General features: G+C 48.9%; 1 protein-coding gene across 1 annotated transcript; it reads right to left on the bottom strand.

Moving 5' to 3' along the window:
* Positions 1 to 16869: 16869 nt before the first annotated feature.
* Positions 16870 to 17660, bottom strand: Rprml (reprimo like). Its single transcript, XM_038328665.1, has one exon. The coding sequence runs from the start codon at positions 17438 to 17440 to the stop codon at positions 17087 to 17089; it is 354 nt and encodes a 117-aa protein (XP_038184593.1). The 5' UTR covers positions 17441 to 17660; the 3' UTR covers positions 16870 to 17086.

Raw genomic sequence — 17660 nt, forward strand, 5'->3', positions numbered from 1 at the left:
CTTCGCACCCCAGCTCCAAACTCCCACCAGAAGTCCTCCTGTCTAAATAATTTCTCCTCTGCCTCTCACAGCGTCTATATTTAGTCCCTGTAACATGACTTGCCTTATGGTATATTGTGCCAGGGAGGGGGGGAGATCCCTGGAGCTATTTATTTTCTGGAGTTATTTTTTTTGGGATGTTTTCTTTCTCTGCTGAAAAATTTCTTCTAGTGAGCATATGTTGTTTATCTGCCCAGCACACAAGCCCTGGTCCCCTTCTGCTGGTGGCATTGTCTCTTTCTTACGGAAATCCTAGTCGACAGGCCAGCTAGAGTTGCCTCCTCCCATAATAAAGAGTCTGGCCAGTCACTCGAGAGGCCATAGAGGTGGGCTTAAAGATGACCACATGAACACGTGGAGCCAATTAGCATTTCCTCTGGCTTTCCTGTGGACACTGCCAGCTCTCCAACAGCTGTATCAGTTCTCCCTGGGGTACTTAACAAAAACAGTATGAGCCGCTTGAGCCAGGAATTGTCATGTCACATAGTTCTGCTCAGGAAGATATGGATGGAAGTTGCCGAGAGAGACGCACATGGAAACAGACTCAGCTGCTGTGACCTCTTTTACCCTAACCTTAGCTGATGCATTTAAGATCCATGACACCCCAAACTAAATGGTCTTATCACAGTCATGTAAGAGATTGCCTGACAAGGACTGCATTAGGGCCAGAGTGGTGTGTGTGTATGTATATGTGTGTGTATGTGTGTGTGTGTGTATTTGTGTGTATGTACGTGTATATGTATATGTGTGTATGTATATGTGTGTGTATATGTGTATGTGTGTGTATGTATATGTGTGTGTATTTGTGTATGTGTGTGTGCATATGCGCACACACATGTGCAGTGACAATATCAGCTATACCCTGCTATCAAGCCATATCAAGAGGGGTGTTTGGGTTGCCCCAGCATGGAAAGATGATGTCTCTTGTTCCTGCCTCAGCAGACTTGCACTGGGTTCCTTTCTTTCATTGACAGAGGCTTGAAGGAAAACCTTCACAAGACCCAAACCTTGTGTTTGCCAGCCTCTGCCCTCTGCGCTCTGAGATAAGCCATACAATAAGATGCTAAGTGCAGAGGTGGCAGGCCATAAATGTTTCTTCAAGTGACTGAGCTCACCAAATTCTTATAAAAGCCAGGTGAGAGTTTGAAAGACTTTTCTATACACACTAAACCAATCAAAGAACAAAGTCTTCAATTATCTGCATAGGGGGCAGACCACAGACATCTCTGAAGCCGTGCACGGGTCAGACTTCCTGTCACCAAACCCTTCCTGGAACTCACACCTCCAGGAAGTCGGCCACATTGCATCTGACTCCACCAGCCTGTCTTTGTGATTACTCTGATCTGACTTTCTCCCTGTGCTGCTGGACCCAGCCAAGGACCTTACACATCCCAAGCAGGTACTCTTCCCTGAGCTCCATCCCCAGTGATGACTCATTCCTTTTCAAAATTTAACCCAGTTGTACCTAGTTCCACGAACCATCTGCGCACCGTGTGTGTCTTCCGCCCAGTCCCACCCCACCAGTGAGTGAAGATCTCTCTAGGCTAGGGCATTTGAGGTGTCTGTCTGTACCTTCAGACTAGGTACTCCCTGTGGGTAGGGCTCCCCTATTAGGTTGGGGTCCAGATGCTACCTCTACTCACATAAGACTGGATGCTCTAGAATCATCAGCCCCTGTCTCAGTGTCAAGACAAGAAAACATGGAGTCTGAACTACAAGCCCACAGAGAGAGGTGGAGGGGGGGAGAAAAGAAGAAGGGGGAGCAATTAGCACCAGGGGCCATTTTCTCCTTTAGATGAAAGTGATTGGCAGCCCATAAAGACCATTTATAAGTCAGCATTCATTATCCAGAGACTCCTGCAAGATTCAAAAGCAGGTCCTGTCCCCTCCTAGGCAGTAATATATGCAAAAATCCCCTCCCTACGTGTGGTCAGGATTCCTTAAAAAAAAAAAAACTATTACTTTTTTGTTTGTTTTTTACTTTCAGTGTGTGTGTGTGTGTGTGTGTGTGTGTGTGTGTGTGTGTGTGTGTAAGTTATGGGGAAACTTGCAAAAGTCAGCCTTTTCAGCCTTTTCTTTCTACCGTGTGGATCCCAGAGACTGAACTCAGGTCAGCAGGCTTGGTAGTTGGGGGTCTTTACTTACTGAGCCACCTTCTAGCCCCCAGGATTCTGCCTCACAGGACTTTCTTTTGTCTCTTGTTTTTTTGACTGTTGTGTGACAGTGGATCCCTTTGTGTCAGGTCTAGGAGAGGAGCCCTTGTGTGTTTGAGGCTGATGGCTTCTGTCAGATGCGGATACCCTGGATAGTTGATAAGCCAGTGGGAGAAGGTGCAACTTGTTTTTGTCCCCTGTCCCTTTCCAAAGGTCTCCAATATTTTCGACAGCAGCTACACGGTGACCGCTGTGGAGGAAGATGCTAGCAGGGGGTCTTCCAGAAAGAAAGTCAAGGAAGAGAAGGTAGCCTACACAAAGGCGGTGGGCATGGAGGGCCAGGGTGCCCATCAGGCATGAGTGAGCTGTTTTTCTGAACCACCAAGAGCAGAAAGCAGAGGGAATAAGAACTGAGTCCCAGACGATGCAGGGGCTGGCTTGTGTGTGTGTAGGGGGTGGTGGGGAGGCAGCTGCTGGACACCTTGACAACAGTTTGAGTCTGTATTTAGTTAAAAAAAAAAGTGGGGAGATGGGCCAGACCTTGGACATGAGAGACACGTGATAAAAATAGAGCTAATGATCCAGACATCTGCATGTGGGAGGAAGAGCATGTGGGGAGACAGGCAAGCCACTCATCCGGGTAATGCAGCAGAGATCCAGTATAGGGTGTGCCTATGGAAACAGGAGGAATTGGGGTACAGTTGAACAACTCCTCAACTTTTACACAGGCTTTGTTCCCTTAGAGAAAGGTGGCCAGTAGGCTGGGGCGGGGGGGGGGGGGACGACTGGTCTTCCAGGAGACAGTTGTGTCAAGAGTATTTCCTTAGAGATGTCCCACCCGTGACCCACAGAGCTCAGCAGGCTTCAACTGCCCAGGGCTCTTTCCATTGTCAGCAACCAATCAGGAGGCTTAGAAGAGATGAGCCTTGGGAACAGGGTGCCCTGAGGCTTTGGCCCAGGGTAAGCAAACTGGAGAACAAGGGAGAGTCATGAAGAGTTTTTAGCCTCCACATTTTCCAGGCATCCATATCCCATACCAAATAAGGAGAAAGATGGGATACATTTGCACAATAATTCAAGACAGGATCTCCATAGCAACGATTACCCAAAACTCCACTCCTGACAGTCGCAACAGCAGGAGCTAGCATAGAAGATATGGGGGTGGGAGGCATGTGTGGGGGCTCAGAGAATGGCTTCCTTTTATTCTTAAGTGGAAGGAGGGCTGGGCTGGTGGCAGGACCCAAGGCAGCCCAGAGCCCGCCTAAGCCAAAAGCAGAGATCGGCAAAGGATGCGTGACTCTGGGGCCTACACGAGGAGCACTCCAAGGACATGTAAGCTAGGCATAGGAAATCATCCCTTCCATGACCCACCCTGACCTCTAGAGGTCTTGGGGTGGGCTGAGGATGGACCCGACTTCCTGGGACCTTAAAGACCTTGGCTAATTTGAGCCTGCCTGAAACTGAGTGTGGCCTACTGGAGGCTGGCACCTGATGAGATGGGGAAAACTGAGTTCTAGGCAGCTCCGCTCCATCTCCAAAACTCCCTGTATGACCCCCTCAGCGTCCCTACAGTTAGGTGTGTGACCTGCTTCCAAGATCTGTTGCAAAGCTGGGCGACTAGCAAGAGATAGGAAAGGTTTCGTCTTGTTGTCTTGTTTGTTTTGTTTCTGCAGTAGAATTCGGTGCAGGCACATGGTGTCTGTGCAGCCAAGCTGAAGCAGCTTGACGAGAGGAGCCGCTCCCAAGGCTGCCTTCACCAGGCAGAGCCAGGTGGGCGAGAATCGGCATAAGGATGTGGCCAGAGAGGAACCAAGGAGACTGGGCCAGGTGGGTGGGGGTGGCTTTGTGGCTGGAGCGCCATTCGCTTCCTACCAGCAAGCAGATGGTCAGACTGGCAGAGTAAGCTCACAGGCAGGTGGTTATGTGCGGCCTCTGATGTTTATTTTAGTTTTTTAAAAGAAGTTTGGCTCAAAAAGGAAAACCCTTTTGTTTTCCTTTTGGAAAGTTGTAAGTGTAGCCCTCGCTGAACCCTACACAGTCTTTGGGTTTTCTGCCCCTGGTAGTGCTGGGGAAGCAGTTTTTCTGATCCTAGAGTTCAGTTGGCTTTAGTGTCTCTGGAGAAAGGAGAAGGATTTTGTTTGTTTAAATCCCTATTTGGGGCACAGAGAAAAAAAGCAGGTCAAATCTTTCTGTAGCAAAGAAAAATACTTCACTGTGTCTTAGCAGCAGTTGGAAGGTTTTGGAAAGAAAGCCACTCTCAGATGCTTAAGAATCCTGCAAGTGTCTCAGCCATGAAACTGACCATCACTGTAGGAAGCGGCCATGATGGGCTATCCTGAGCCCCCTACCCCCCAGCAATACTTTACACTGACTTATAGTGAGGAGAGGCTAAGTTAGAATATGGCTTTAACCTGTTTCCTACTCCACCAGCCCCCCCCCCCCCCCCCACTCCTTGGCAATTCTTCCCAAGCTAACAGCTGACTCTTCTGAGTAGGAAGAGGCAGGTGCAAGAGAGAGGCCATCTGAGGAAAGGTGGTTAAGCCCTTAGGCAAGGTTTCTTGAAGTAGGCTTCAGAGTGGCTACCACAGGCCAGGTCTGCCCTCAACAGAAGGACACAGAAATCCAGTGAGCTCAGGATATCTAGAAGTGGTCGGTCTCCCGGGACAGACTCTTCCTGCATCTTCTCAGATCGTATGTAGACAGACAGACCTGTGTCAGAGATGGGTGAGGTGACTCCGTGGGTAAAAACACTGGGCAAGCCTGATGACCTGAGATCATCATATGACCTCAGAATGCATATTTAAACAAACCAAAGTCAGGAGTGATTGTGTGCATTGGTGATTCTCAACCCTTCTGGGGTGAGATGGGAGACACAGAGAGGAGAATTACCCAGAGGTATCCAGGCTAGTGAGTTGGAGTATTCAGTACAGAAGAAGCAGTAAGAGAGAGCCTGCCTCAGCGGGCTACAAGGAGAGAAGCGTCTCCTGAAAGTTGTCCTCTGATCTCCACATGTACCTTGATGAGTACACGCCCCCCCACTACTAATGATGGCCTGCACCCCAGAACTCTCAGAGCTCAATGATGTGAAGAAAAACATCTCCACTTTAGAAAGGAGCAAAATCAACAGTTGAAAAGATGCACAACACCACTGTTCACTAGAAAGATGGTGTTCAGTCCACAATGTGATACCGCCACACATGCAGAAAATGAATACTAGCACTGGACAGCACCGGAGTCGAAAGGGCACACAGCAACCCAAACACCTTCCATTGCTGGTGAGCATGCAACTGTGTTAAACTGTCACTATGAGAATATTCTGCCGTTTTTCATACACTTACACTTGTGCTCACATATGACCCGGCAACCTCCCCTGTAGGTATTTGCCCGAGAGAATGAAAAAAAATTTATTCATGCATGCATGCATACATTTCTTCTATACATGAATATTTATGTTGGATTTATTCACAGCCACCCCAAACTGGATCCAACCCAAATACACCTCAACTATAGACAAAAATAAGAATTCAAAATTTAAAACTTACGACACGGCTCAGCATGGTGGCATGTACTCATGCTCCCATCCCTCAGGAAGCTGAAGCAAACAATCACTTGAGTCGCCTGGGCAACATGATGAGACCATGTCTCAGCAAAGCCATACGAAATCTGTGCTGTAATAACCCATTTGATGGACTATTACTTATTTTTCAATAAAAAGAAATGAGTTACCGACAGATGAAATAACATTAGATGCATTAAACTAAGTGTGAGAAACCAGATTGAACTGTATGATCCGATTTATTTGACATTCAGAAAAAGACAGACCATAGGGATAGAGAGCAGATCAATGGTCATCTGAGGTCAAGGGAAATAAGAGAAGGTTGTCCATGGACTCTAAGCATTTGTCAAAATTCATAATGCCATACACCCTGTTCTAGCCAGGGGTACTGTTGCTGCGATGAAACACCATGACCAAAAGCAAGAGAGGGTTTATTTGGCTTGCATTTCCATATCTCTGTTCATCACTGAAGGAGGTCAGGACAGGAACCCAAATGGGACAGGAACCGGGAGGCAGGAGCTGATGCAGAGGCCATGGAGGGGTGCTGCTTACTGACTTGCTTATTGTGGCTTGCTCAGCCTGCTTTCTTATAGAACCTAGGACCATCAGTGCAGGGATGGCACCACCTACAATTGACTGTGTTCTCCCCCATCAATCACTAATTAAGAAAATGCTCTTACAGGCTAGCCTAAAGCTCAATCTATGGAAGCATTTTTTTTTTGATTGAGGTTTCCTCCTCTCAGATGACTCTAGCTTCACACACCACAGAAGTTAATTTTACTGTAAGTTTAAAATAGAACTCAAACTATATATTCATAGTGAATATTTTGGAGACAACTTTTAAAAAAAACTAGGGGTAAATGAGACAAAAATAACATGACAGTCAGACACAATGACTATCAACTGTAATCCCAGCATTCCAGAGGCTGAGGTAGGAGGATGACATATTGGGGCCAGCCTAGGCTACATAGTTTAAAAATATGTCTTAAAAAACAAAACAAAGCAAAAATAAATTCAATTTTATTGATGGAAGAGATAACCAGAATTTAAACATTTTATCAAGGTCATCTTGGGCTATATAGTGAGTGAGTTTGAAGCCATCCTGTGTTATGTGAATCCTTGTTTCTAATTAATATTATATAAATATATAATACAGACTTTACATACATATAAGACATCTACAGTCTCATTTTTCCAGGATGAAGGTAGATACTAACTTCAGACTTTTCCAACAATGATGCTGTCAAAACTTGAAAGATAACTGCTAAAAGAATCTATATAAAGTGCTTAATTTCCAAGCCAATAGAAGGCATGAGAAAGAGAAAAAAAGCAAATAAAATGAGGGATTTTTTTTAAAAGCTCAGTAAATAAAATGGTAGATTTGAATCCAAATATATTCATTATCACAATTATGGAAAATCCATGGAACAAAAGTAAAAAGATTTTATTTTAATAATATTCAGCTTCATGCAACCTACCAAAATAGAGGACATGGGAAATTTGCAAGGAGAATGGTCTGAAGGGAATACACACAAAGAGAAACAAAGCTGGCCTAGAAACATTAGCATACCACAGGAAAGTACGACTTGTATTAATGTCTAGCACACACAAAGTCCATTGCTAACCCTGCGGGGTGATAAGGGGAAACAGCCTGGGGTGGTAGCTAAAGTGATCAGCACATGAGTTTGAATTTCTTTCTGTCACCAAATCCAAATATATTTATGCATGTGGGGTGGTGCCTGTGGGTGTGTTTGTGATGTGGAAGTCAAGAGGTTGGTCTCATGTGTCTCCACTGAGGACTCTCCACTTTATTTCCTGAGGCAGGGTCTCTCACTTGAACCCAGAGCCTGCTGGTTCTATCAATCTAGCTAGCCAGCTTTCCCCTGGATCCATTTCTGCTTCCTGAGTACTGGGATCACAAGTGGGCCACCGTACCTCTGCCTCTGGCTTCTTTGTGGGTGCTGAAGGCCTCGGCTATGGTCATTCAGCTTTTACAACAAATACCTTATCCACTGGGCAGTGTCTCCAGCCTCCAAAGTTATTTATAAAAGGGGATAAGGGACTGGGACCTACCTTAAGTTCCAGCAATAAAAATATTTATTAATCCACATAAAGTTGATTTCAAAAGACACCCATAATGAGTCATGCTTCCTGATACTTGTGTCCTGTGTCTTCTCTTCCCAATTTGGATCTGGACTCATTTTTAATACATAAACTGTGGCAGAAGAGAAAAAAATGCCAATGTGTGCTGTTGTGGAATATTACTTTAACTAGGCAATGATGCGTTACATTTGCTTATGGTGTGGATTGTTACTTTAACTATGTAAAGGTTTGTTACGTTTGTTTAATCATGTAAAGCTGTATTTGCTTAATTATGTAAAGATGTGCTGCTGTTTCACCTTGCCTGCCTAAGGCACCTGACTGGTCTCATAAGAAACTGAACAGTCAATAGCTAGGCAGTAGAGGGATAGGCAGGGCCGGCAGGCAGAGAGAATAAGTAGGAGGAGACATCTAGGTTGGGAAAGAAGAAAAGAGAGAATGAGGGGCAAAGAGAGGAAGGTGCTCAGGGCCAGACAGACAGAACAAGCAGGGAAAGTAAGACATACAGAATGGAAGAAAGGTAAAAAGCCCCGAAGCAGAACGTAGATGAAGAGAAACTGGCTAAGGTATAAGAGCTAATTGGACAAGCATAAGATAATGCTGAGCATCCATTACTAACGATAAGTCTCAGTATCACGATTTGGGAGCTGGTTGGTGGCCCAAAAGAAAGCCTGTGACAGTGTGCCGGTCCTGAAGGTCCAGAAACTTCAGCCCTGTCCTAAGTGCACCTCTCCCTCTGTGAAGACTGGAGAAGGAAATACACGGGACCGAGAAGAACAGAGAGCCCATCATCCCTGGCAAGCTCGCCCTCCTGTCTCCACCAATATGCAGGATATGGATACTGTAGCAAGTGCGTCACCTCTGGATGACTCAGTCTGGATGGCATCCACTGCATCAGGAGCGCACACCCTGGGCCCATCTGACGCACACAATCACCAACTCAAAGCCCAGGGGTCAGTTTGTAGCACAGCTAGAGAGAACCAAACGGCTACCAGTTCAAGGTTGCCAGACCCAGGACTTGCTAAACCTTCTCCCATTTACTCTTCCAACAACATAACGTGTAGCTGTAATTTCCATTTTCAAATGAGGACTCAGGAAGACTGCCACACAGCTGTTGAGGATAGACCCTGGGCTTGAGTTGAGGGTTTTTTGATTGTGGGCTCCACACTCCCACCCACTGCATTTTGTGCCTAGATGAGGACAATCGGGGTGGAAAACACATGATATTCCAGAGCAAATCCCTACGCCCTTCAGTACGAGCGCCTCTTCAGTGACTCACTCTTTCTTTCTTTCTTTCTTTCTTTCTTTCTTTCTTTCTTTCTTTCTTTCTTTCTTTCTCTCTCTCTCTCTCTCTCTCTCTCTCTCTCTCTCTCTCTCTCTCTCTCTCTTTCTTTCTTTCTTTCTCATTCTTTCATCACGCTGTGTTCCAGAGGAGGGAGGTAGATTATAGAAAGATGGTTATGTAATTAGGTGGGGACATTTTTGGCCTCTTGTGGTTTCGACACACTTCATAACAAGCGCACATCAGTGCTCGGCTGTGGTTTGAGGGCAGGGAACTGCCTCGCTTTTCTTTCAGTTCGAGTGAGAACGTGTTCCTGACAGGAGTGTGTCCTGATCTCTGTCTGCCGTTACCAGTGGGGAAGGACTGTCACCCAGGTTGCACAGATAAGGGAGGAAATGGCCTCTAATTGTTTCTGAGAGAGATCATCCGGTTAGGGTACATCACCAGATCTCTCCTCTGGGGTTCTCTGAACCCCAAGATTCCATAAAGTCTCTTTCTCCAGCTTCACATGGGTTCTGGACCTTCGGCTGAGATGCTCTGAGCCCAGCAGGCTCTAAGAGTGCTAATATCATGACGATCCATGAGAACAGACCTTGGCCCAGGTGTTCTGCATGCAGGGCTTCAGGACCACGGACAGCTCAGTGGTCCCTCTACCTAGGAGCAGGAAGGAGGTGGGAGGCTGGGTACTCCTCAGGAAGAGCACTGGAATAATACAAGAATCCATGAGTCTGGCCTCGTCATTTTGAAAGAGAGAAAACTCAGGAAAGGTGAGAGACAACTTTTCCAAGGCCTCACATCAGGTCAATAGGGAGTCTACGCCCTTTCACCTCTTCCGGGCTCTCACACACCTGATTCCTCAGTGACCAACTGGAATAAAAGTCTCCCAAAAGAAAAACCTCATGCTCTTGGGAATGATCAGGAGAAACAGGAAATTTAAAAAAAGGGAGAAATAAGAAAAACCGATAGAGTTCCCGGCCCTGATGGGAAAGGTCTGTAATTTGGCCCCTAACTGCACACAAATTCTTGCCAGGAGCTTCCTACTTCGCCAAGGTGATGTGGCCTTTCAGAAACATTTCTGTTACTATGGCAACCTCATCCCAAATCTTATCTCCATGGCAATTCATTAGAATTTTTTTCACCCTCTCGTGTGTATACATGTGAATGCCTACACATATACCACTCCCCAAATTAATGCAAAATCACATTTGTTTTTGAAGTGGTGTCTCTCACTATTCAAATCTGCAAGCCAGGAGAACAACTAGGCACATATGAAGGTGGGCAGGGCCCAGGGTATAGGGAAAGGTCCCCGGTGCTCTTTGAGGCAGCTCGGCCTTTTCATCTCTATTAAAACTTCCCCTGGTCACAGTGTCCATAAATTCACTCACGGACATAAAGAACCCATCTTGCCTTGTGTCCCTGCTGGTGCCCTGCTCACAACAAAGGCTTGGGCTGTCTGTGCTGGGGAGAAGTGCTAGGTAAGGAGAGAGAAGCCCGGGGCTCCTAACTGCCACCACTCAGAACACAGAGGTGCCCTCCTGCTGCATTTGCCCCTGCACCCCACTTTGAGGCACTCCTGGAGCTAGTGGGCTAGGTGGTGAGTGTCCAGAAAGGAGGCATCCACCATCCAAATGCTGCTTCCCCTTCCTTCTGTCCCTGAGCCTCAGTTTCTTCTATTTCATGGTGTGAGCATTATACAGTACCCTCAGCTGCACTCTGCAGAGGACCAGGGCTACTCGGACAGCCGTTGGCGAGCGATGACCAAGCTCTGTCCTGACGGTCAGAAGATGCATTCAAATAGCTCCATTCTACAAGAAGAAGCAGGCCCAGGGGGGTGAGGCTTAAGTGGAATTGCTTACAGGACACCAATAATGAAAGAGGCTTGCAGACAAGTGACCAGGAACCAGAGAGAGGGGTGCCACCCTGTGGGTGTTTCCAGGCCTGACCTAAGACTCTGAATTCTTGAATCACATGATCAGCCTCCTTTCCCATGGTAAGAGAGAGCTCGCTACTTTTCCCAAGCCCGCTGTACACCTCTGGCTCCAGTTTTCTCTCATTGCATCCCTCCACTCTCACCCTGTGCCAGTCACCTCAGTGGTAGAAAGTTACACAGATATAGCGGAGCAAAAGACACAGGGTATGGATTGAAGACCCCAGACCCTAGCTCTGCACTGCCTCGCTAAACCTGATGTTTTGTTCATTCATTCATTTGTTTGTTTTGAGCATGCATGGTCTCGTCTGCGAATGCTAACATCTAAGGTTGCTGCGGACATTAAATGGGAGATGTTTTAAAAGGTTGGCTCATATATGGGTTCAGTGAGTGAGTGCAGATCCCATTCGGGAGAACGAAGGCTCTTCCTGGAGAGATGATGCCAAGAGAGCGCTGGGAGAGAAGCTTGGACAGGAGCTCTCTGGCGACCGTGAGTCATGAGCTAAGCGTTCTCATCAAAGTCCATCTGCAAGGTGGGGTGGAGCACAGCTGGAGCCTTTCCCCTCACCTGGAGACAGGGTGACACCCAGCTGCAGGGGATCAGCTAGCTAAGGAGTGATGGGGCATAGGGAGAACCTGTGGTGTGTGTGATGTCCGGCCCCAGCATGAACCTATCACTGTATGCTGCTAAGTGAAAGCTGGAAACAGACACACATTTCCAACTGCCTGCTCAAATCATGTTCAAAATGGCACATATGCTATAAGAACTTTTTTTTAAAATTAAAAGGCCTAATTTTTTGCTGTTTTGATTCCTAAACATGCAAAAGGAATTATAGCAAAGGATCCACGCCAATTCTTCCTGGCCGGAGGGCTGGGGCTACTATTGTTGTTGTTGCTGTAAATGTAAATTTCCTTGTGGAATAATTTTACAAGAAAACAACACACCGAGTGTGACCTTCTCAGACTGCACGCACTGGTCTGAGCTGTAATTCAAGGACCCAGCAAGGCTTTGGGGCTCTGTGGTTCAGTGCCTCACGCCACCTTGACCAACTCCATCCTCAGTTGTCTTTGAACCTCATGTGGATCAGGGCGGAGATGCGTGGACACTTTAAAATCTATCTTTTCACTTAATTCGCGATGCTATTGAGAGCTTTCAGATGTATCGTAGTCTCACGCTCCCGGAGGTCAGCGAATGTGCTTATAGATGAGGGCACTCAAACTTCGGCAGGGTGAGCGGCTTTCTCTGGCATCTGGGAAATCTGAGGCTTGTCTCTGCAGTCCCAAGCCCGTGTCTATGTATATACCTGCCTAACCCTCCACCCACTGCCCAGTCTTTGTTCCTTTTGCTCTGTTTTGTTCTCTGAGCCGAACTACACCCATTAAGGTGCCTTTCCTCCCCAACCAGGGGTGACATTGTATGGAGTATGGAGGAGAGGGGCCTGGGCCTGGCTTCGAGGAAAGGTCTCCTTCACCAGAGGACACAGGCACCATGAGGTAGGGATGGGACCACCTCGATGATCCCCCTCAATGTTTCTGCTTTGCCTCTTTATTTTCAGCAGACTTGGAAGCAGCCGTGGTTGGCCGACCTGTGTGTAGACAGAACCTTGAAGGTGGGGCATTGGCAGGGGAGAGGGGAAGACCTGAGCCTCCTTCTGGGCCTCTTGCTTTGCTTCATCTTCCTCTCTCCTTTTCGCCTCCCCCCTCCCTCCCACCTTCTCTCTGCTCCCCTCCTATCCTCTCCTGACCCCTTTCCTTTTCTCTCTTCCTCCTGCTCTTACTCTTGCTTCCTGCTCTAGCTAGAGTGGGAAGATGTTCCTGCACGGATCCTGGCTCTGGGTCAAGACAAGAGAAGTGGGAGCGGAGAAGGGACGCCAGGATGAGGATTCCAGTTGCTGGAGCCCTTGGTTGGATGGCAGCTTCAAGCAAAAGGTGGTGGCACCCTGTCCCCCTACAACACAGTTCTGCTCATCAAAGAGCCATCAGCGGGGGAAGTGAGGTCACTGGTGACAGACATTGGGCTCTTTCGCTCTCTTCTTTTCTTCTGAAACCAGCTCTGTCACCCCAGGCTGCTGCTGACCCGATGTGGCGCTGGGATCAGTGGTGGGCGGGGCTCGACAGCGGCTGTATACTCTTGTGGGGGGGGGAGAAATTTTAACAGGCAAGTAGGGGAGGGAGTGCAGATTCGGGTGGTAGCACTCCCAGCTGTTCCCGCTCCAGGATCAGAGGACAGGGCATAGAAGACTTGATTGAGTTCCAGCTGCCCTATCCCAGGACTGGTGTTGGTGCATGCTGGGAATGGACTCTTGCAGCCCCCTGGCTCAGGACCACAGTAGACTTGCTGGTGATGTGAGCTGAGAGGATGAACGTGGGCCAAGTCCACTAAACTGAACATCAATCTCCTTGCCCACAACAGCGACTGAGAGGGCATCTGCTCCTCTTCCTCAGCAAGGTCTTAGTGTGTGACTCGGGCAGCTTCTTTGGGTCTTGATTTCTGTTATGGAAAAATTAAAAATGCTGCAGGATCCCCGGCAGCAGTAGGCAGCAGAAATGCTGTAGGTCCCCAAGTGGTGATAGCAAGCCATGTGGCAGCAGGCAGTGGACCCTGAGAGCAGCCAGTCCCAGGCAGGGATGGCTGCCTGTCCCAAGAGCGGTGGCTGGTCCCAGGCAGGGAGACATGTGGCGGGCGGGCAAGAGACAGAGACATGGATAGGCACGCCATACAGAGTGAGGTTGAATATTTATTCAGGGGGTTATTGAGGGGGAAGAGAGAAGGGGAGAAGAGCCGAGAGAGAAAGAGAGAGAGAGGAGAGGAAGAGAGACAGAAAAGGGGGAGGAAGCAGAGGAGTGGGGAGAGAGGCAGAAACTGCCTCTTCCAGAGAGGGACAGGAAGAGAGAGAGTTCAGGCCAGAAGCTGAAGATCAGCCTGCCTCAGCTGGATGGGGGAGGGAGTGGGCGTGGCTTTTCTCTTAAAGAGACAGCACAATCATTACAACTCCCTCATCTGTACAATGGAAGTGTTGATAAAGCCTTCCTTAGTAAGATAAGAAGTCAGTGCTTCACAAATTAGGGACCTCACAAAGTGTCCCCATCCTTCTTATGAAAGAACTTTGAAAACAGCCAAATGTGGCATGAATATGAGTTGTTATTATTTTCCTGTTTAGGGTTCTCATTTCAGAGAGCCAGTTCCATTTTACTGGGGAAGGAGTTCATACATTAAATAAAGTTAATGGTAATGCTGGTATCTTTCTTTATTGGCTGTCCCTCAGGTGTCAGGCCCTGCGCTGGCCACACCACAAGAATGTCATAGGTGCTCTGAGTCCTCCCACTCCGAGTTTGTGGACAAGGAAACTGAGGTGCAGAAGAGTTGAGCTACGTCTTTGCAGCCACAGAGCCAGGAAGCAAAACAGTGAGGATTCCTCAGATAAGGATTCTGCCTTCCTCCTTGTTGAGCCTGAGACCATCTGAGATGTGGCCCCTGTATCACGAGCCAGCCTCATGGGGAGAATCTTGCTGCACAAGGGACTTTCTTCCAAAGTCCCAAGGCTCGAGAGCACCGTGCCTCACTGGTTTCTACCTCCCATAATCCTTTCTCCTCTTGTCTGAGGGTTACATAAGGAATTTAATCATACCCCCCTTTTGGGGGCTGCAGGAGTAAGAATGATCACAGATATGGCTGCTCCTCTTCCCCTCCTGGAACCTGTGCCTGCCTGCCCTTTCTTCCTTGAGTCCGGCTTTTGCATGCACCTGCACGTGTGAACAAGCACCCGTGCAATTTGCCTATGAACGCATGCTTGAACATTGTGGAATGGGCATCCAAACATCCATGGTAAGCCTGGAGTGTTGTTGCATGCATGTAAAATTGGCACACAGGAAACTGAGACAGGAGCATCTTGAGTTCAAGGCCAGCCTGGGTTAACAGAGGGATACTTCTCAAACAGGTCTTTGCAGTGAGAGAGCCCCTGCAAGGCTTCTCCACTAAGGCTTTCCTTTATTGGTGACTTTAAGCACTGAACTCTTGAACCAGCTCCACTAGTACCAGGAAGTTCTTGTTGTTTACTGGAACCTTGCCAGGCAGACATCTGAAGCCCTTATTCTTCCCCAATCCCCATCTCTTTCTTTTGGGGAGTTAAAGAGACTCCTTGCTGTGGTCTGAGTGGCATTATCCTGGCCACTAGGTGCCCTAGACTCTAGATACCTGTGCTAACTCATGCCAGGAATCCAGAATCACAGTGTCCAAGTTTCCCCCATCTTCAAAGCCTCTCCCCATCCAATCCGATTGGCTACCAGAGACAGAGCTAATCACCAACATCCTAATATTCATTTCATGCTGGAGATGCTGAGTGTGTGTGCGTGCGTTGGGGGGTTGTCTCAGATATTTGACAAGGGCTCTGTGGTACCTGGCCTCACCGGCCTGTCCATCCTACAGATGGATCCCCAGGTATGTGACTGAATGGCAGGATGGAGGAAGGGACATAGCTCCATATCTGTGACTCCACAGAACTGTGTGGGAGACAGGAAGAGTCTGCATCCTTCAGACTCAATTGCCACTTTCGTTTTTGTTAAGAATCTCCCTGCCGCCTCCTCCTCGCCCCAACTGTTGTCAAAGAGAGAAGGTCCCTCCAGCTTTCCATTCTAAAGCCAGAGAAGGCTTCAGCCATCTTCTCTCCCTTTCTCCTTCATTTCCACCCAGGTGGAGAGGAGAGGGCGGGGCATGCTCTCCTTTCCCTAGAAACCTTTCTAAGTACTGTATGCCTGAGACTGGCCAAGAGGGTACATACAGGTCAAAAAGCCGGAGGGAAGATGGCCTGGACACAGTTGTCCTTCAGAGCTAAGACTTGCTGCAAACGCCCCCCTTCACTTCCTTCTGGCTAGTAAGAACCAAGTCCCCACCAAAACTGGGTTTCAGGTCAACAGAGAGTGGAGGGTACATTTCTTAATGGGAGGGTCTAGTGCACAGAAGAAATGGTGTTCACAGGCCATTTAAGGGGCTTATTCCGAGGCCACCCATCTATTACCTGAAAGGGTGGGGCAAAACAGGCCCTTGGATGGGACTTCTGGGCTCAGACTGGAATTTTTACGAGATCCAGCCCCTACCTACCCAAATTAATGTATCTGATATATTTATTTTATTCGCAGCCATCCCCCATTTGGATTCTGTTCTCTTTCTTTTTCCATGTCCACTTTATGGAGAAGACTAAAATTTCCAATGATTTAATTAATCTCACCAGCTGTCTGGCTGCCCCAAAGGACCTGCCTCCTCTACCATAGGAATAGAAGAAAAACAGTTCTTTGTAGGAAGGAAAAGAAAAAAACCAAACCAACAAAAACCAATTCCTTTTTTTCTCTCGCCTTTGTCTGAGAACCCAAGGAGCTCCAGGGCTGTCTGCCCCCTAAACTAGGGACACAAGTAGGACACCGATGGCTCCCTCCCCTCCCCTCAGCACACGAGCGCGCGGACACACACACACACACACACACACACACAGAGAGAGAGAGAGAGAGAGAGAGAGAGAGAGAGAGAGAGAGAGAGAGAGAGAGAGAGAGAGAGAGAGAGAGAGAGAGAGAGAGAGAACAAATAGGATGTATCAGGAAACCCGACGGCTATGGTTTTATTACAAAATTTATTTTCAGATGCAATGCGAGATCAGTTGCTAAATCTGAGACTCTTCTGCCTCTTCCCGCACCTTCCTTGGAATCAGCCCCCAGCAACCGGCCCGAAATCCCTACGCGAATGACCTCAACCCCGCATTGCATCTCTCTCCCCCCCCCCCCCCCCCGCTTCACTCCCACCCTGCCCGGAACTACTCTTTGTAAAAAACCTGCGCTCCCGACCCCCACTGGAGCGCAAACGGAGTGAGAGCCCGGAGTGACAGTCCTTTCGCACGCTCTGCTGCTGCTGAGTCCCGAGATGTTCAGGCCGGGGCGGTACGAGCCACGTCGCTGACCGCGGCCGGGGGCTAAAGCCTCGAGGCAGATGTTCTGCGGTCCCTCGCTCGCGGTGCTGCGACGTTGACGAAGGCGGCCGGAGCTCAGTATAGTCCCAGGATGGCGGCGCCCACGTCCTTGGAGGGCCTGCGCTCCTGCATCAGAAAGTTGATCATGCTCTCGGACTTGATGAGCAGGTTGCAGCCCAGGAAGAAAACGCCGAAGACCACGGTGAGCGACAGCACGCAGAGTACGGCGATCTGCGCCACGCGCGACACCCACAGGCTGCGTTCGTCGGGTGCCAGCCCAGCGGGGACCCCGTCGCTGGCGGTCAGCGGTGCGCCCCCGGAGCAGCAGTCTAGCCACGTGCCCAGCCCGTGGCTACGGTTCCCCAGGGCGGCCCGGGCGTCACCACCTGCCTCTTCCAGGCCGCTGTGGTTCAGGAAGCTCGCGTTCATCGCGGCGCAGCGCCCGGAGTCTGGGCGCGCGGTCCAGGGCGCGCCGGGAGCTGGCAGCGTCCGCGCTGTCGGGGACGCCCGGGGGCCCCTTGATCACCCTTGAGCCGGGAGGAGAGGAAGGCGGGAGGCAACCCACGCGCTGGTACTCTCGGTCCGCCTACCTTCCGGGCGGGAAACCGGCGGCCGGGAATAGAGAGCAACAGGCGGCGTGCGAGCTGGA

This window comes from Arvicola amphibius, chromosome 4, assembly GCF_903992535.2.
Source record: "Arvicola amphibius chromosome 4, mArvAmp1.2, whole genome shotgun sequence".
NCBI classification, from domain to species: Eukaryota; Metazoa; Chordata; class Mammalia; order Rodentia; family Cricetidae; genus Arvicola; species Arvicola amphibius.